The sequence below is a fragment of the Crocodylus porosus genome, unplaced genomic scaffold (genome assembly GCF_001723895.1).
Source record: "Crocodylus porosus isolate Cpor-Errol unplaced genomic scaffold, CroPor_comp1, whole genome shotgun sequence".
In the NCBI taxonomy this organism is placed as follows: domain Eukaryota; kingdom Metazoa; phylum Chordata; order Crocodylia; family Crocodylidae; genus Crocodylus; species Crocodylus porosus.
The window spans coordinates 97,832,730-97,854,010 of record NW_017728918.1 but is presented as its reverse complement, the minus strand read 5'-3'; the positions used below and the strand labels follow the sequence as shown (position 1 = coordinate 97,854,010).

The 21,281-nt window shown below is 40.4% G+C and overlaps 1 protein-coding gene across 1 annotated transcript in view; it reads left to right on the top strand.

Moving 5' to 3' along the window:
- Positions 1-21,281, top strand: part of TBC1D32 (TBC1 domain family member 32) — a 166,602-nt gene that overhangs the window by 106,225 nt on the left and 39,096 nt on the right. Inside the window, exon 28 of the mRNA XM_019537971.1 lies at positions 6,928-7,011. Coding sequence (XP_019393516.1) covers positions 6,928-7,011 — 84 coding nt within the window. The remainder of the gene's footprint in view (positions 1-6,927; positions 7,012-21,281) is intronic.

The window sequence follows — 21,281 nt, the reverse complement described above, 5'->3', positions numbered from 1 at the left end:
GGGCGAACTCCTGGTCAAGCTCAGGACTTTGAGTGGGAGGTCTGTAGTAGACTCCCACCGTTGTGTCCCCTGTGCCGTTTTTCCCATGAATTTTTACCCAGAGGGTCTCTAGCTGGCCATGCCCAGTCGCCAACATCAGCTTGCAGTGACATTTAGCTTTCCTTCACATAGTTATTAGCAATCTTAGGTCCATCGGCCTGGTGTGAATCATGGGGAAAATAATGAAACTGCTAATATGGGATTCCATTAATACGTGTTTAAAGAAGGGTATTATAATAATGCCGAACAACAAAGGTTATGGAAAATAGCCCGTGTCAGAAAACTCGGCTTTTTTAAGATAAAGTGTTTGGTTTATAAAGATAAGTATATTAGTTAAATTGAATGCTGTAAGGCATTTAAGTTGGCACCACACAGTAGTATGATTAAGAAATTAGAACAATACAGTATCAATATGTTATACATTAAATGGATTAAAGCCTGCTAAAAGCTAGGTCTGTAGAGGTAATTATAAATGGAAACCACCTTCAATCAAATGTGTTTTAGTGTTCTTGCAGATATTGATTCTTATTTTATATACTTAGCACTTTTTCAGTCATTTGAAATAAAATATAAAATCTTTACTGATAAAGCTTACAAAAGATGCAAAGATTGGACAAGTGGTAGGGAAGGAAGGGAACGTACCTCTTATGTAGAATAATTTGGATTGTTTGGTGATCTGGCGGCAAATGAACAAGATGGATTTCAATCTGGCCAAATGTCCATCTGGAAACTATACAGGAAGATTTGGATGTCTGTGTTTAAGAAAGCAGTGATTTTTATGAAATACCTGGGGTCAGACTGGATAACTAGTTGAGCAGTCAAGAGCTGGAAGCCAATCTGAAAAAGTAGATTAGTACATATTTTTAACACCTTCCATCTTGTCCTTCACATCATTAACTGTTGAAAGACTTTTCAGGCAAATTTTCCATCACTGTAATATTTTAAAACAAGTTTGGGTATTTTTCTAAATAGTACTCTCTAGTTAAAACATAGCAATTAATCTTAAAGCTGAATTAATTCAAGGTTTTCTTTAATCCTGTGCTAGGCAGAATGTCAAACTAGATCAGGCATGCTCAACTGGTCTGCTAACAAGATCTGGCCCTAAATGGGTTTGGTTCAAGGTACCTAATAGACTACCTTCTCCCTTATGGCCCATAATGTTCAGTTGAGAATCCACTCTGGAAGTACCAACATTTCACTTGGCAATAACATGTAGGACAGGTCGGCAACGTTTTTAGGCAGAGTGTCAAAAATACAACCTCAACTTGTAAGATGTTGGCGTGCCAGGGTGGCTGGTGAGGGAGCCATGAGGGGGCCTGATCCTTGTTCTGGCAGTGCAGTCCTGGCTTCTTCCCTGCCATCTGCCCCACGGCGCAGATTAGGGGGGTGCAAAGTGGGCTGTATTCGATTTGGATTCAGCCTGTTTTGGGGGACAGTGATTTCATTCGTCGATTCAGATCACTATCCCAATTCGATTCAGCCAAATCCACATCTGAAGATTTGATTTTGATTTGGAGAATCAACAATTTGGCCATAAGCAGTTTTAAATGGTTTTTTTTTTTATGTACTTTGAGGTACCAGGAGCGGCTCATGAACGCTGAGATGGTGGGGTGGATGGACAGTCCCACACCAGCATGGGGGGGCCTCCGTGTGCTTACTGGTGGCCCAAGAAGTGGACTAGAAGTACAGCGGTTGGCTGCAGGGAGACCTTAGGTGCCACCCCAGACCCAGGAGACACCAGCTGCTGAGTCGGGGCGGGTAGGAGGGACCCCCGCACACTCTGCAGTAGACCCAGAAGTAGACTGGAAGTGCTTCTGGTCTACTTCCAGGTCTGCTGCTGAGCACACCGGGAACCCCCCACGCTCCTGTGGGATGCTCCATCTGCCCCACCATCTCAGTGTTCCTGGTACTTTGATGTATGTAGAAAAAAATATAAAGTTGTGTCTGTGTCCCAATCAAATCAGAGGCTTCTGATTCGATTCAGAGAGATGAATGGGTCTTCTGATTTGATTCAGAGATTCGACCGCCGAATTGGGCAGAATCTCTGCCGAATCAAATCAGCGACCAAGGCTTTGCAGAGCCCTAGCGCTCGTGTACCCATCACCAGCAACAAGCCACACTGGTACTTTGTGGACCCCAGTGCAACTGTTTGCGGCCTTCCAGCTGCCTGCTGCAGCCATCCTGGGCTCTAGGTAGACCTCTGCCTCTTGCCATGAAGACTGGGCTGCTCGCAGCAGGTAATGGGTAGGCTACAAGCAGCTGCACCAGGGTCTGTGGAGCCCCAGCCTAGCACGTTTCCAGTGGCAGACGCATGCATGCCTCAGGGAGGACAATGGGGAAGAGGCTGAAGCCATACTGCTACAAGAAGAATTGGGCCTTTCATAGCTATCCCAGTGTCCACCCCAAGGTGCACATGCCAAGCAGAATGGTAGTTGCTTCTGAGCTTTGGAACTCCCTCCCCCTAGAGTTGTGCCAGATTTCAAGCCTGGACATTTTCTGGAAGTACCATAAGATCTATCTGTTTAGACAGGTATTTATCAAGCAATGCTAGACTTTATGTGGGAGGGTCTGTTTCTTATTCTGTGTTAATATTTCACTTGATTTTTATGTGCTATTCTGTCTTCCTGTAAGCTGTTGGGAAGGTTGACACACAAATCTAATAAGTAAATCTTCAGTTACTGTAAATGTGCATAACTGATGTTAGTGAACAGAGAAAGGGAGTTTGCTGTGTTAGTCTAAAGCCAGATAGTAGGGCTGTGTGAAACGGCTGTGTTTTGATTTAGTTTTGGGTTCAGCCGTTTCGGAAGACAGTGATTCGTTTCAGTGTTTCAAATAACTGTTCTGTTTCGTTTCAGCTGAATCTGTTTTGGAGATTCAGCTCTGCCGAATCTGCTACGAATCTGTTTCAAACGGGCTTCAAGCTTCTTACAGCCCTACTGCCCAGCTGGGTGGGGCTTGGAGCCCCAGAAGGGAGCATGATGAGGCCATGGGTTGCTCATCTGGGGAATCCAGGAAGCAGCACAGAGCGGTGAGCAAGCCTGCTGGTCCCTGCTGCATGACTCTGCTCTGCAGGAAGCTGAGATCCATGCCAGGGGTCTCCTCACCACCACTGCCTGCCCCGTGCAGCCCCACATTGCTGGGGCAGCTGTTTTCCCTGCAAGCCTCCAAAACTCCAAAATTTTCTGAAACATTTCCAAAATGTTTTCGATACCTTGTTATGTTTCGGAGCCTTCTGTTTCAATTTGGATTCGGTGTTTCAGGCACCGAAACGGCCCAAAACACCTCTGAAATGAAACGGCTTCCAAAATTTTGCACGGCCCTACCAGACAGAAGGCAGGGTAGAAACACACTACATAGATGGCAAAAAAATGAACACAAAATTGCAGAACAAGAATTATAGACTGGATTGTATTAAGCATGTCTAAACAGGGACTACCTATTCTTATCCTGTTACCTGAATTAGCTTTTATGATCCCTTTGTCTCTTTGAATTTATTACTTATTTGTCTCTCCCAATAGTGCCATTCTCCTGCGCCCCTCTCCCCCACACGTTTCCTTCCCTCCTTCCCTTCCCTGTATTTTGTATTCAAATCACTTTCCCTGTTTGATAGCCTGTACTATGCATGTCCTTTCACAGCACCTGATGACATGAGCTTGGGCTCAGAAAACCTTACACATCTCTCTGATCTATGCATCTATAAGGTGCATCTCTACCCTTTTTCCTGATTTCAGTAAAGTCATGTCAGTTGAAACCAGCTAAGGAACTGTTCATTATTTCTAGGAAGTTCAGTTGTCCCTATTGACTTCAGTGTTAAAAAAAAAAATCTACATTTACTCTTGTTCTTTTGTTACAGCAATCTGGAGTTTTTGCATCATAAATGTTTCATGGTTTTATCCTTGCTCTTTTAGAGAAGGAAGAAAAAAGAAAACTAATGGATCTCCACCATTTTGATGGAGATTTGCTTCCCTATACCACATTTGTTACTTTGAAATCTAAAGGCCTGTGGATTCCAGGAGGTACTTGAATATAAACAGCTTTGGCATAAGTTGCTAAATAAGCTTTTAGGTACAACCACAGCTACATAAAGCAAGCATCTCTCATTTTACATGAACATTGTCTCAGGAGAAATGTCTTCTCCTATGAAAACACTCAATTTATTTGTTAGCCAAACATGTTTCAATACACCTTCCTTATATATCTTTTTCTCTCGCAAACCTGATTAAGAGTTTTCACAGCCCCTTGATAGGTACTTAGATGAATACTTTCAAATGGCTGAAATCAATTTTGTGCTTGAGTTTCAAAAAATTGCTTAGCAGTTTATCTTTTGCTTCTCCCATTAACTCAAGCACTGAACTGAAATATTTGACTGTTAGGTCAAGCATGTGGATGCTTTCCAATAAAAAAGCAACAAATTAAAAACATTCTGTTTTGACTTTAAATTTTGTTAATTGTGCAATATTTTAATCCTGTGACATTGCTCCTATTAGTATTAGAGGATGGCGTGTGTTATCTACCTGAATGTAAAACATTATGTATGCAATGTGTTACTACATGTGAAGTCCAGGCTTCCTCAGACTTCTTTATCTTCCATCTGTTAATCTCTTGTCTTAATTGCACATTTATTGGATTTATTTTTATAGTGCTTGTGCTTTCCAGGATTGAAGATTGTTCTGTTGTATAAATACAATATAGTATGTTAATCTATGTTAAAGGTTTCATTTGTCTCCTTTAGGGTGGGGAAAGAGTTTTTACAAATACCATTTTTAAGGCAAATTCTGAATCACAGAGTTAAACTACAGCAGAAAAAGTTCTGATAATAGTATTTCTTTTGGAAGACAGGCTTAGTAACCAAACATTCATTCAGAAGACTTTACCTTCTTTAGGGATCCAAACTCTGTTTGTCTCGGTTGGAAATTCTGCAGTTTCTGAAGAGACTCCCTCTCTCCCTCCACCCCAGTCCCCAGAGGGGGCTGTGTTAGAATTGGTAAAGCATCTTGATATGGCATGAAGCAGTGCTGGCCTCTCCCCTGCTCTGTCCCCACCATCATGGCGGTGCACCACCAGTGCCTGTCCGGAACACTACTGGAGCACTCTGGTTGTTTCAGATAACCAATCAGAGTGTGAATAAAGCATTCTGGTCAGACAGACTAAGGCTTTTATAATATTAGAATTATTAGGAAAAAATAACTATCATAGTTATTTAATAGTTCTTTCTGTTCAAAGATGAAAGAAAGGAAACATAATTTCTTTGTAGTCTCTGTTTGATATATCAGGAGACTGATGTTTCCCAATGAAATAGGAGTTCTTTGTAATATAAATTAGGTTCTTTAACAATCAGCATTTGTTACGTGAACTGTCAACATGGGCCCTACTTGTTACTACCACAGTAAAAAATCAATGGCATAATTACAATTGTTTTTTGAAGACTTCTTTCATCTGGTTCTTGCTGGTTCTTTATGAGGTGAAGTGCCATTTGAGTTTGTTTGTTTTAATGGGGAGACACTGACATATAGTCAGTGATCTCCCAGCAACATCCTGTAAGCCACATAAATGTTGGATTGATGAGATATATCTTTCCAATTGTGAAAATGTTTCTCTTCTTAAGTTATTCTCAATAGGCAAAAATCTGTTAAAACAAAGTGATTTAACCTTTTGGACTATAAATCAAATGATGTGTACAATTTAATGTCAATATGTATCCTAAAGAGTACCTGGAGGAAATGTGAAATGGTTATCTTTATACATTTATACATTTTCTCCTTTATATTGTTCAGGGTATTGTGACTATAAAGTGAGATCAGCTCTGTTTACATTTGAATTAAATTGGCGATGATAGATGACTTTGTCTCATCATCCTTTCCTTGTTATGTTTTTGTAATTGCTACTTGGAGTTCTTACTGTAGATCAGTACTGTTTTCTACATGGCTTACTCCCACAGTATAGAAAACATCTTTTAATGTTTTTGGTTGAGGTACTATAGTTTTTCCTGCTGCTGAGTATGAAGGGATTTAACTTCTCCACCCTCTTCCATCCTACACAACACACCTCCCAGCCTAGAGATTTTATTAATATCCATGGGGAGCTTTCTATTTGCAATGGTCCTCTGTCTTTTAGCAGCAGGTCTTACGCTCTAAAAGTATCCTATGATGTGATGCAAAAGTACTGGTCAACCTAATACTGACAGTGTCAGCAGAAACTTGCTGTGTAAAAACCTTCCAGGGTAAGAATTACAGTTCTCTGAATAGTGACCAACTCCCAGCAACCTACAATATACCTGCATACTCAGAGAAGAGTATTATTTGTAAGGAATCTCCATGGAAGGAACACATCTACTCAGTAAGAAGATCAGAGTCACAGTACAAGACGGAATTATCCCTTTAAGATTTGCTTCTGTTTTCTAATATTTAGTGTGCTTTTCATGTCGTGGATTAGCATGCAAATAAATATTTTTGCACTACTTATTAGAGTGAAGGATAGAGCTTGTCTTTGGTCTGTCAGTGATTTTTTTTTGCCTCTTAGTCTACAAGCATAGACAAATGCTGATAAGATTTTGTGGTTTAATTAGAGTTAATTTTCTTTTTATATTGAAATTGTGTAACAAATTATGAAGTAATCATTAGAGAATCTAAAGATAATAAGTGATTCCTTTTCAGTTTACAGTGAATAGATTCTCAGCAAAGCTATTAAAATTTTAATTTAAAGCGGGAATATTGTTATGAATACAAAGCACAATACATGTTTTGAATTGTTTCCCTGTGCAAGCATGAATAAACACGCAAGAGTTCAAATTGCTTTGGCTGGCCATGTACTGTCATTTTGTTGGGTAATATGTAGTTCCATATTATGTTCCCTGCCTCTAATGGCTTAATGGGTTTTTGTTTTTTTCAGTTTTGGCAGAATTAATTGAAAAGTTTGTGTTGCATCTTTCTGAAAGCCCATCAGAATGTTACTTCAGCACTGGAGTCAATAAAGGTCAGTTTTCCAACATTTTATTTGCATGCAGGCATTTCATATTTATCTTTTAAAAGGGGGAAATTGTTTCTGTCACTTAGGCTTTTGAAAAGATAAGCACATTTTAATATTTGTGAGCAGTTAATCTATTCATGTTTCAAATGAGGGATTCTTACTTCTTTTGGGAGATAACCTTCATGTTTGCTGAAATGTAGTATTGCTAATTATTAAAGGAATTTGATGGATTGTAAGTTCATTGCAAAGACCAATGTAAAAGCATGATGAAGTGGTACAAAGTTTTGTTGGCACTTAGTTAAGACTGAGACTGATTTGTAGTTGGCTTAGTAATGTTGCCACTTCAAACCAGTATCTGTAAAATCAGTCATGTATTTTGTATAGTGCACATAATTTACTACTCAAAATTATACCTGAGGAGGGTTTTCTCAAAGCGTTTACTTATGGTATCTGTCCATCTCTGTTATTATCAGAATTCCATCTAGGTAGGAAAGGAAAGAAAAATACCATTAATGCATTTTAAAAGGTCTAGAAATCAGAACTAACTTTCCTTTACATTTAATAACATTTCTTAAAGCTAGATCCTGTAATTACATTAATTCTACTGTTCACAGTTTGAAGAGTGAGAAAAAAAAACATACAAAAAATCCCCCTAATGCACACTTCTACTTTACATTAATGTAATGTCTGAAATATATATTTACTAGAACACTATATATATAGTAATATGTATTTATTTATTTAATGGACATTAAAATTGACATTATTTTAAATTTCTGTCTCAAAATCTAGGCTAAAGGTAAGCACTGAATCTTTTTAGAAACATCCCTTTTTAGCATTATATAATTTAGTCCTGCAGGGACACAAGATATCAGAAGTCACAGCTGTAAAATTTATAAATGTATAAAAAGGTGGCTTAAGTACTAATCTTTCATATTCTGGGACTTGGGTTGGTAAACAGGACAGAAAAATTGTACTACATTTGGGAAGAGAGAAAATATTTCCCTGATGGCAGGTTTAAAAACTTCCCAAGAGTTCAGAATGTTAGACTAAATCCTGGACTTAGTAAGTGATGTGGTTATAGACCTGTGTAGTCTCTCATATGTGTATTTCATTTGTCACTTGTATATTATCCTCACTACACAATATATAGAAGTCTTAACCTCTTGCAATCTGCTAGCATATATAAAATCTCTGTATAATTTTATATTGCTTTCTTAGAGGCCAGTGCAACAAAATAATTTCAGTATCTATCTAAAGCTTTATTTTAAACCTTCGTTTTAAGGTCCGACAACACAGTCAGAAGTGAAAAAGAATTGGATAATAGTTAATAGTTTCATGCTGAGAGAGAACTGCTTTTCATCCCTCTGAACTGTAGGGGAGCTGGAAAGCTTGATCAGAATTACAACAGTTTAAATAAGTGATGGTTGGATTAAACTGAAAACCTAAAAAACTGAAAAATATTCTGGTTTGGATTCTACCAATTTTTTTGTCAGCAAAATCCCTGCCCCAATACATACACACACACCCTATTTCATTTTAACAGATCAACAAACATTCAGTTTGTCATTATATATTTCTTCTGAGTGTTATTTTTAAAAAGTGTGCAAACACACACACACACAGATAAAGGAAAAGAAGGGCTAAATATGCTAAAATCACAGGTTTGAGAGATACCTATAGGGTGTCTAATCCAATTTAACTTCTTGTACAGATGCAGGATACAGGCAGCATTCTTAAACCATCCTAGACAGAGGCCTGTCTAGCCTCTTGAAAATCTCCGATAAAGGACATTCTACAACTTCCCTGGGCCACTTTTCCATTGTCCTTCTTAATTTTCCTGAGAACCACTGTTCTTTATGGCAGCCTTTCAGCCTACTTCTGTGGTGCTCTGACAACTGCCTTTTTTTCCCACACTAAACATACATAGTTTTCTTAGCCTTTTATTATATAACTTTCTGTTTCAACCTCTTTATCATTTTTTGTTCACCCTTGCATCCTCTCCAGTTTCTCTACATCTTTCTAGAAGCGTGATGCCCAGTGCTGCACACATTGCTGCAGATAATGCCTAAACAGCACTGAATAGAGTGTCTTTTCCCCCCTGCATGTTGAATATTACATTTCTGCTAACGCAGCCTAAAATGTAGTTTTTTGCGCTGGAATCACATTACTGACTTAAGTTTGCCATCCACTGCAAACCTTAAATCCTTCTCAGGAGTGCCAGTGCCTAACCAGTTGTCTTCCTTTCTTTATCTATGCACCAAATTCTTTTGTCCTGGGAATAGCTCATTATATTTGCCTCTTGAATTTTGTTTTATTGGCAGTAGCTCAAATCTCTAATTCATCAATATGCTTTTGAATTCTAATCCTATCCTACAAAGAGTTTACAGCCTATCCCAGTTTTATGATACCTGCAAACTTAGCATTGCTAATCTTTCCACTTCTGCTAAATAGCATTGGATCCCAACAGATCCTTCTAGAATCCTTCTTGGCCATAGCCACACATACGGGCACATGCACTTGCAGCAGCTCAAATAGCAACAGCACAAATTTGTGCCTCAGCACACGTGCCTGAACATGCACTTTGGTGTGGGGCAAATTGTGCCACTTAGGGCAAATGGATCCTGCCCAGTACCTGCATTGGCCCCAGCAGTATAAAAAGTTGCCCTGGTGAGTAGCTCATGGCTACTTGCCCTCAGAAGCTTCTGAGGCCTGGCCAGTTGATATATGGGGACACTAACCCCCTGTGACAGCTGGATTGCTGCAACAGTCCTGACCTAGGACTGCCCCTAGGAGGCCCCTGCACCCTCTACACACTGTAGCAGTCTGGTAATGGGGGCTGCTGCCTGGCTGTCACCTGCTGCCACCCATGAAAACATCCGGCCCCTTCAACCTGCAGTCCTACGTCTGCATGCCTGCCAGACCTGGACAGGAATCCATGGCAACCTGGGCTCTGGTACAGGCACTGCAGCAGAGCCGCTTGCACCTCTGGTCCAGATGCCAGTGGGCCTTGACGCCACAGTTAGCCTTTGTGCGGCAGTGGTGCCATGTGTGTCCCCCCACACCGTGCCTTCTGGGCAATAGCTGCCCAGATGATGTGTTCCTTGTGGCGGCCTTCTTTGAACTGTCAAATGTGTCCTCTTGGCCAAAAATGGCCAGGAGGTCAGCCACCTTGTGTATTTGAGGGGTCTGTGGGTGGGTTTGTGGGAGATATTGGAGGAAGTTGGGTTTCCAGGTGAAGTTGTGGGTAGGTGTGTGGAGTTAGGTCTTCCACAACAGTCACTACATTAATATTTAATCAATAATGTGGGGCAGTTTTAGAATCACCTGTCTCTGCTGGTATCTTTTCCAGCCTGTATTCCCAAACAAGCCTGAAGAACATTTGATAGGTGATTGTATACTCCCTCCTCCATCTTGCACTGGGGTTTGAACAGCCTCCTGAACAACAGTTTCAAAGAGGAGCCAGATATTTAGTTTTAATAAACAGAAGTTTTGGTTTATATGAATGTAGATTCAGTACAGTGCATAGATAGTCAATGTTTATCATGTTTCTTGGAATGAAAAATTGATTTTCTTTAAGAAATGATAGCTTTATAAAGCCTTAGGTAGTTGTAATTAGAATAACACAATCATCCATCTGTTACAGACTCCCTCAGGACTTCAATCTATTATAAAAATTTGCAAATCTGGAAAAATCAAATTAGTTTGGGTTGTTATCCCTTTAAATATGAGAGAGAATTAAAAATAACAGATAATCCATTATGCAGTTGCAATGCTTAAGTATAAACAGTAACACAAAATATTAACTGAAGTTAACTTTCTGTTAGCAGCACGGAAAATGGACTTCAATTTGAGTTCAGATGAGATCACAAACTTACCTGGCATGGACATTAAATGAATTTACTCTTTCCCCTTCCTCACATTTGCTTTTATTTTTCCTTGGCCTTAAAATAAAATTGAATTTTCTAGAGCTAAATTTCATGGCTCTGATAGTGAGTAAGACGCTAGTGGGACAACTACTAGGAAACCGCAATGGTGTGGGAAAGAAGGATTTCCTATATGCTAGATGCTGTCAGGAATTCCTGAATTTACCATTTCCCCTACTTGTAAAACGGAAGTAAATTTCCTTTTGTTTCCAGGTATTTGACTAGAACCAATGAAAAGGTTTTAATCAGAAAATTCCAGTACACTGAAACTGAAAAGTTTTGTCAAAATGCATTAGTTTTGACCAATTTTCACTGATCTATAGGTAGAGCTTGGAAAGAATCCTACCTGGTTTCATTGCCAAATCACTTGGCAGGCTGCTGAAGAGCACAGATTTCTATGATCAGTCTCTGTGGTAGCCCCACCATGCAGACTGCATCAGGGATTCATGATGTGACTGCCCAAGATCAGGAGCCCCACAGAGAGCCTAACAGCACTAGGAACTTCTGTTTCCTAGTTGATAGCCATCTCCCATGTACACTGGAGACCCATGAAGCCCTGAAAACCCTGGCTCAACCTGGGATCCTGGAAGCTGATTCTCAGGCTCCCCGCCATGCTCTCCTCCCCCTGGGAGACCTACACCAGCCATGGCAAGGCATCCTGTACCTGCCCAGCAGCATTGGGGGAAGCAGCGTGGAGTTGTGCTTCCCATTGCTGCCAGCTGAGCAGAAGGATCCACGGTGTGGCCAACATGGAGCTCCCAAAGGGAGGGCAGCAGGTGGGGAGTTCCATGCCCACAGCAGGCAGCCATCCATCTGCTCCCAGCCCCCTACGGGCTCTGCTCCAGCTGTGCTGTGGTGAGAGTGGGGGCATCATCTTAGGGCCCCTCCCACAGCAAAAATAAAAGTCAGTGCCTATGGTGGAGGTCATCTTGTGATTTCACTCCTTGCTAATAAAAATACAAATACAACCATCAACAGCTGAAAGACAAGAACTTTTTGAAATTACAAAATAATCTCAAAACTCTGCAATAGGCTTGAACAAATGCTTTGCACAAACAATTTTTATGTTGTGATAAAGCAGTTTACTTACTATATAACTTTAGTATCCTTGATTTATATTCACTTCACATCCTGTTGTTCCATAATATCTTCACTGAAGTCTCTGCTGTATAGATTGAACTGGAGGGACTTCAAGCTCAACCGAGCTGCAAATTGCAGCCACACCATCCTGCATGCTATCCAGATGTTCTGAACCAGATTTTCAGCTGTTGTGAATTGGCTTGGTTCCACTGACTTCAATGGAACTGCCAATTCCCTACAATCTAAGGATCTGGCTCCCATTCTCCTGCATTGGAGCCAGGTGGCAGCAGTCAGTTCACTCACTGTGATTTTTTTTTTGTAATTTAGTTTTGATATTACAGTAGTACCCAGAAGTTTCTGCTGCAGAAGCAAGAAAAGATCTTTTTGTTCTTTCTGACTTTCAAAAACAAGGCATATATCTTATTTGGGGGACAAGTTGTACATAAGAAAATACGGTATGGGAATTTGTTGCTCAAATAATGCTTTCTTTAAGAGGACAACTTTTCTAACTTAGAGCATGAGCATCTGTAGACAGACACATTGGATATATTTTTAACATATCTACATTAACACAGTATGCAAAATGACCGCTGCTGTCTGAGAGAGTCTGCTGGCCAAGGAAGAAAGAAAAAAAGCACGCATCATTTGAACCGAACCAATACGATTAGGCTTGATCTTCTCTACTGTCCATTATTTGTTTAGAAACAAAGATTAAGCAGACAGTTGCAGGACCTCAAAATATTTATGACAAGGGCCACACCAGGGTTTTTTTAGAAAAGAAAATTATCAGTATCATCTAAAGGAGATTTTTTCCTTAATATATACCTTCTCTCCCCGTAGAGATTTTGAAGCGCCTACAGCAGCTACTTGTGTTATCTTTAGCAACAAGTTGGTTCATAGTAGCTAATGTTTGCAACACTGATAGGCTATTTTAACATAGATCATTTTAACCATATAAACTAGAACTACTGATGAAAATTAGTAGTTGTATATTAAATAAGTCTAAAGATTTTTCCTAATAAATTAATTTCCATAAAATTAAAGTTATGTTGACTTGATGTTAACTTTTGTGCAAAAATTATTTATCTGGGTTTGGAAACATTTGTCTGGGCTTCATTCTCTGTCATACTCTTCTATACCAGAAGAGTATCGATTTATTTTCACCCCTTCCATAAACAGGAAATAAACAAATGTTTTAGACAAATGCATATTAACCATAAATGGGATTTAATACAATAACTTTACATTGCCCTGTAAAATGTACATTATGTTCTAGAGTGCTTAGAGCAAGGATTGCCTTATTTATTCAGTATTAATTCAAGTCTATACAACAAAATTCATTTTTCTATTTCATTATTCTCTGGTTGGCACGGTTTGATGGTTTTTATAATGATAATACCCAGTCATAAAAAGGTAAAAACTTTGCTTTTATGGCCACTGCTTCTTTCTTCATATTTTATCTTTCACTTCATTAACATTAAACAGAATTCCAAACAACACTTCTTAGTTAATAATAAAATAATTTGCATTCAAGAAAAACTATAATGTTGGCAGATGTAATGTCACATTAAAACTATGTGGCTTCCCATAGGTTAAACTAAACATTTTTCTGCCCACCTGTCTAATTTAACTAGATACAGAACATCTCTCACATATTAGCAATCTCATTCTTTAGAAAGGACAATAAAATATGATATAAGCCTTTTATAAAATATGTGATTCAATCTGGAAATTAACTTTCAATTTTAGGATTGCTTATGCTCCACCCAGTGTGACTATATGGCTGCCAGTTTGTTTTCTCTGCTGTCTAAAATTTGCTTCAGAAAGGAAAAAATTAATAAGAAAATTTCACGAATGTTAATAAAAATTCAACAAACAAGTTGAATATTTGTCTAAACATGGAAGGTAACTCTGTTCTACTAAAATGATTGTTTTGGAAAGTTTTTGTAGCTGCAAACTCTGTATGCTCTCACTTTTGTGCTGCTGAGTTTCAGGAACATTTCTGAAAAGCACTTCCTATCGAGGCTGGCAAACTAAGCATGGGAATACAAACAAATACCTTTCCTTCCTCAGTAGTCACAGCAGTGAAGAAGGAAGGGGAAGAAAAACTATGGGGTCACTTTAAGGATACCTCTCTCTATTCCTCCATTTCCATAGGAATTATTGGTCAGATTGAAAAAGGCAAAGGACATAGGCACACCTTAAATTGCAGTAATGGCAATTTAGGCATCTATGTCCAAGTGAATGGTCCACAAAAACACATAATAGGTTAGGAACCTAAGTTTTAATCAATTATTTTATTTAGGCACTTAACATTCTGCTACTGTATACACCCAGAGTGGCTGCTATCTTGGCTGAACCAAACTTTTCAGCACTTTTCTTGTGCTTTTCCCAAATCCATTTGAGTTTTATAAACTGGGTGTCCCCATGCGTATGTTCCTTGATAGGCCTGATCTAGTAGGCATTCTTAGACCATGCCTAAAGATAAGATGCCCATTAACATTAACAAGTGTTAATTGTAAGGAATGTTAGTCTGTGTTAAAGTTAATGAGTTCTAGTGATCGATCTAGGGTTACCATATGTCCAGGTTTCCTGGAAATGTCCTCTTTTTTGGTCCCTTGCCCTCCATCTAGGCGGGTTTTTTAAAATACAAGCAAAATTTTGCTTCACCTCTGCTTTTGCTTGGGGCTGGGGACAGCAGGGGAAGCTGATTGGGTGTTGGGAGATCACATGCTCTGTGTGGGGGCCCTGGCAACTACTGGCCTGTGTGTGCATGTGCACATGCATGTGACTGCACCCATGTGAGTGAGCTGCATGGACAGCAGGGCTGGTAGGAAGCAGGGAGCTGCAGGTCAGGAGTGAGGGGCACCAGCAGGGCTGGAGGGGGCAGGGGGCATATCACTGCTCCCCCCACAGTCATATACCCCCTCCCCCAATTGGTGTTCTCTTATTTTGAAATTGGAAATATGGAATATTGGAAACTGTAGACCAGTCATATGTTCAAAATTAATACCCTCTCTAATGCTGCACCTTGGGGGCTGGTGGGCAGGGGCATGCCTAGGACCTGTAAGTCTGTTCCATACCTGCTCTGCTCACCAACTCTCTAGACACAACATAGGCTGGGGGGGGAGCTCCCCCTGCCCTCCCATGCCAGTTAGGTCACTTCCTTTGCCCCTAAATCACTCCGCTGCCCCCATCAGCTGTGGACCTCCTCTTCACACTGCCATTAGCCCCTCCACCTCCAGATTGCTCTGTCCACCCTCTGAATGGTCCCTCCAGCTCCCAAACCTCTGTCCTGACAACTCAATTAGCCCAAGAGCAGCAGCAGTGACAGAAGTGTGTGGGGGATGTTCCTTCTCCCTCCATGTTCCCAGGCTGCCTGGCAGCTCCTTGCCATCTCTTCCCCCTCCTCCCTGCCTACCCTTCAATTGCAGGGCCTGGATCTGGGTGCACAAGTGTGTCATGGTCTGCAGGGATCCAAGGAGAAGAGGGAGCAGTTCAAGTGGCAAGGGAGTGATCTGGGGGGTGCAGTGGATGATTTGGAGGTCAGGGCAATGTGGGGGGCAGAAGGGGCAGTAGCCCAGAAGCTCCCTACCAACCCACTCTTTTCTCCCTCTGATCTTGGTCCCCTCCATCTTTTTCCCTTAGCTCTCTTCCCCTCATTCTCTAATCTCCTTATCCATTTTCCCTCCTTCCCACTCACCTATCCCATCCACCTGCTGCCTTGCTGTTTCCAGCAGTCAGTCCAGGACCGTAAAGTCATGAGTACACCTGGGAACAGTACCTCCTGGGGTACTAGGGTACTGCAAATTGTTAGTTTTTATCTCAAGTGAACACCCAGTTAGAAGTTAATTTAACTCAAACTAGGTAACACAGCTCAAAGTTAATCCTCTCCTCAAGTAGCATTACTTTAGGATTTGTAAAGGGTACTTAGCACTTGTTAATGAGCCTTAATATGTGATCGTTCAAGTTTTAAGTGCTCTTAACATCATCTAATTTTAATGTGTAATCCCAGTCTAACATTAACAGCACTAAATTAAACAAAAAGCAAAACATCCTCAACAACAATTATTAGTAAATGCTTAGTGGTAACGATGCCTGCTTTATGTATACAAGTCTAGCGATTAGTTTAGGTACATAAGAAGTGTTGGCATCTTGGATCTCTATATCCTATCTCAAAACCCATATCTCTCAGGTCCTAGAAAATTGACCTAGGCACCAGTCTAGAGCAAGTCTTGAATTGGAGCACTCCATCCCTCCTCTTAAAGTTGGGCCACTGAGAAGAAAGGAATGCAAGATTCCTGGGGCCAAAGAGAGTGTAAACCAAAGGAAGCATAATTCCCATGGCCTCTGGGAATCCATGGTGTACTTGTCACTGATTCAGGGATTGCATATGCATTTATCATTAACATAAATGGGTTAAAATACATAACTCAGAAATCTCTTTGTGGGTGTGAGCAATTTGCAGCCTCCTGGGCTTGGCAGGGGAAAGGTCTGGAGGAAAAGAAACTTTCTGACTACACTTTCAATGACTACACTGAAGGGTGAAGCAGATATGCATTGGATTACAGGCATATATGGTCAAGATTTACATCTTATTTCCATTTTCAAGTGGGGGGGGGGCATGCTGTTTTGAGTTTGTAGGTTGAGTTCTAATGCCTTATATAACCAAACAGAATTTGCCAAAATGATAGCAAAATTCAATATTTTCTCCAGGCTGATCTGTATGTCACCAGGTTTTGTTGTTCAAATTATGCTATTGCTTAGAGGGTTTTTTGTTTTGTTTTTTTGTCATATCAGATATGTTTGCTTCCTTAGTACAAACTGAAAGCAGAACCATCTGAAAACTTAGGCATTTGCTATTTGTTAATATACTTTTATTGATCTTGTATCTAATTTGCATCACTTGATATAAACTGGTTTTTATCATCATATGACATGTATTATAACGTAAGGGCATTGCACTAACTTGAAAGAGAATTGAAATAGTGTGAGAAAAATGGCCAATCAAAGAAGATTAGTAAATTAGGGTAACAAAACAAATAAGTCGGGGTGCCTAAAGCATGAAATAGGGCCACAGGAAGCATGAGTGATCAGGTTTGAGAATTTTCCATGGAAAAGTAACTGTAGTGAGAAAAAGACATAAAAGACTTGGGTAGCAGATGAGGGACACAGCTGGCTAATTGAAAAATAAAATAGACTTTGTTTCTAATGGAGTTCATCATCTTTTCTGGTCACTAGTAAATTATTTATTGCCAGGCATGAGTTTCATATTTAGCTTATATAGATATTCCAAAACTGGAAATTTGCCTTTAAATGAACCCGCTTGCACTAAATAATGGGTGTTTTCACAAATCATACTAAGTAGGATATACTTTCAGATTTCTTATGCTTGTCAAGAGCATGGGGATGCCATCAAAAGAATAGGTAGCTTATGTATTTCAAAAACATCACTTCCCTGTTGTTACTGTTCTCTCTGAATGTGTCTTTGAGCGAGAAAGATGTTCAGACTTGTTATTATCATAAATTGGTTTTGATGTAAGTGTTTATTCAATTCAGTTTGAATTAAAAAAATGTCTATTTGACCATGTTTTTATTCTTTTGAAAAAAAATGAATTGCCTCTGTTCAGTGCAGTTCATCGTGATGTATTCTATGTTTAATTCTTTCTCTGAATTAGCACATAAGTAAATCCTGCCATAGCTTATTTTGTTCATTATTACTTCTGTACCTGTATCACCTGTCCTTCTAATTGATAGTTCAGACATGCTCTGTGTTCTGAAAAGAAAGCATGCTCTTATTAAGAAAATTGATCTTTTGATGTTTATATCTTGAAAACTTGTTTTTTTCAAGATAGTTTAAATGTAACAAGTTTAATGGTATACGTCTGTTAAATCAATGTTGTAGAAAGCTAAGGTATGTACAGAATCAATCAGAGATGACTTTGGAATTTTTTGATCACAGTCAGTGTTCCCTAGAAGTACTGTAGTCTACTAGTTTTCCATGAACCTACAATATTTAAATAAACCATACGTTATGCCTCTGAAGTCCTGCCCAGCCCTACTTTTCTATGATTTTAATCTTGTGGTAGTAGCCCCATTTTCTATGATTCTAATGTTGTAGTTGTATTGAACTGTTGGAGCTGTGAAGATCCAGGAAATATGCAAGAGACAGGGATTTTTGTGGGTGGTATCTTTTATCAAACCAATTATCAAACCAACTGCATAGTTGGGAGAGATTTAGACAAGTTTTCAGGCATCTAAAGAGGTGTAGGTTGTAGCTGTGTTGGTCTAAGGACTTAGGTGGACCACCACCCCCACAATTACTACACCCCACAACAGAGCCATCAGCATTTCTGGATCTTTCAACTGCACCTCTAGAAATGTAATATATCTCATCCAATGCACCAAATGCCCTGATGGAAAATACGTAAGAGAGACCAAACAACAACTGCGCACCAGAATGAATGCACATTGGAAATCTATCAAAGACAGGAATACCCAATTACCTGTGGGGGCACATTTCTCACAAGAAAACCACTCTCTCTCCAATCTCTTAGTCCTGATCCTCAAAGGAAACTTACAAAACATTTCCCAGAGATGAGCCTATGAACTCCACTTCATCAACCTCCTGGATACTAAAAATCATGGAGTAAATATAGACATTGGATTTATGAAACATTATAACCTGTCTGACATCTGACTCCCCAGGCACTTCTCCACTATTCATCCCCCTTCTCTATCCTCCTCCCCAGCCAGTCCCATTGACTTCTCAATCTACATCTTCTCTGACTGCCTATCTTGTATGCATACCAACCTATCCTCTAGCTTCTCTACTCTTCATTCCATCTAGGAAGAGCATACACCAACTGCTGAAATTTCCTTAGCCTGACAAAGGGTTTTTGAACCTGAAAGCTTGCTTAAAAATTGTTTTCCAACTATTTGTGTTGGTCTAATAAAAGATACCAGGCATCTAAAGATATCACCCACAAAAAATTGTAGCCTCTTAGACAGTTTTATGGTAACTTAAAGCAGTGCTAAGATTTCTGGGTCAAATTTTGAATCAGAACACTAACTTCTAAATGATTTTCTTTTGCTTTGTTAAATCTACTGTTCCAAAATGGAAAAAAGGGGATTTTGACCTAGATTGGGAAACAAAAATTGCAGTTTTACATGTATTTTTATAGGTTGGCAGTTAAGCAGCAGCACTGTGTACAGAGCTCTGGTTACATCAAATATGCTGGTGCACAAAAGTAAGTGGTTTGGTGTCACTGGATACAATATAATGTGGAATTGCTATTAAATCCAAACCTCATGTTAATTTTTGTTTTCATTCAAAATAGAGGGGCAAAATATCCAAGGGGGATAGTAAGGAGAAAAACGTTTTCCAGCAGAAATAAATTACTACAATGGAGAAGAAAAGACAACTAAAATCAGTTAAATTAAATGCGTTCTCTTAACACCAAATGGGCAATAATAACTGCACATGAAATTAATTAAATTAATTAAAATGGAGACTGCAGTTCGGGTCTTATATGTAGCTGCATTTTACTGCACCCTTGAAGGATTCTGATCCCGATGTCAACTAAACCAACCACAGGAGGATCACACAGTGTGCCCATCTCAGTTCGATTATCCTCTCCCATGCAGCTGTAGTACATGTGCCTGGTTTTGGACGCGATGTGACCTCATACAATCCTGGAAGAGACCCTTGGTCACTTCGGGGAAAACCCCAAAACTAGCCTGGCACAACTTTGGATGGATCTTTAGTGCTGGGGACTTCCGGAGTTATCACGTCTCCTGGCAGATGTACGTGGGGCTCCAGCTCCCCTACACCCCATCCATATGCCAGCCTCTGAGATGAGCCTCAAGATCTCTGTGCGGCTTGCCCTCTGGTGATATCAATTCCAGATCTTCATGCTCCTTACGCTTTCATTAGTCCAACCTTCTTATCATCATAACCCAGGGATTTCTGGATGTCCTGTCCATGGAGATGCATCTCAGTAGCCTGCTGGTTCCGTCCTGAGCTATATGCTACTGCTGCCCTCTTCCTCCACCAGAATTCGCTTACAGACACCTTAAGACCTGTCTACAGCAAAATAACCTGCAAGATCCTGAGTCAAAGTAAGAGAGAGAAAAAAAAAACTGAGGACTGAGAAGAGGGAAGGAACTATCTTAACTAATTATAAGCGCAGTAAAATAATGAAAAGACTGAAAAGAAAAAGTGGAGGGGTATCAGGCTGTTCAGCCCTTTTTCTTCCACCCAAACTCTAGCCTAGCATGTCTCCTTATCTAGGATTTGGCTCTTTGCCCCAGCCATGGTCTTCCACGGCTCTTCACTGAGCCACCTCAGGTCCTGCGCTCCCGTGCCGTTCACCGCCAGTGTGGGACATTTCCTCCGGGTCTGTCAGTGCCGATGCCGGCTTCCACATCAGATCTTCTTGCTTCTGCCAGTGCTGGATGCACCTGGCATGGGAGATCCCTGCCGATTCTCTCACTCCTGACGTCCTTGCTCGCTCCCTTTCAGAGCTGGCTTTTGAATCCGCCAGGCGGCGTCTCCCGCTGACGTCACCTGGCTCCAGCTGCAGATAAGCATGGCTAATAAACCACGCAGGTTTTTCTTTTGTCTCCCCAAATCGTTGGCATCCTATAAGGGGTAAGTTTTCTTCTTTTACAGGGTTTTTCTTTTGGGGTTGTGTTCCCCTTGTCCCAGGTTCCCTGGTGGTCAGGGCTCCTTGTTCCCCCATGCTTGTACTCCCGGGACACACTGGTATAGGGGATAGGCTTCTTTGTTGGCTTAGAGACTACTATCTCATTTCCCTTCTTCCTAATGTGATAGGGGTCATGGCCAGTTTCAAAAACAGTTAGACATTGTGAACTGTTTCAAGTATTCCCTGAGCAGCTGGGAGTGCTGCTGGCTGAGTGAGTGCTGGGTGATTGCTGCCTGTGTCTGACAAAAGTATTAACAAGGGGGTGGAGCCAGGCCTGGTAAGGTATAAAGGGAGAATTCCCAAGCAACCAGGGAGTGAGCAAACAGAGCCAGCAAACACAGCAGTATGCAGGCAGTTCACTGAGGTCAAAAGGAGGAAAAAGAAGAGGAACCAGACTCCAGATCTTGCTCCAGCAAGGTAAGTGAGCTAGGGCTGCCAGTGTGTTTGGCTTGCTGAGTGTTTGTTTGGTGAGCTGTATATGTTTTGAGCATGTGCTCTGCACAGCTGGAAGTGCTTCTAGTGATTGCTGTCTGTGTCTGACAAAACTCCTAACGAGGAACAG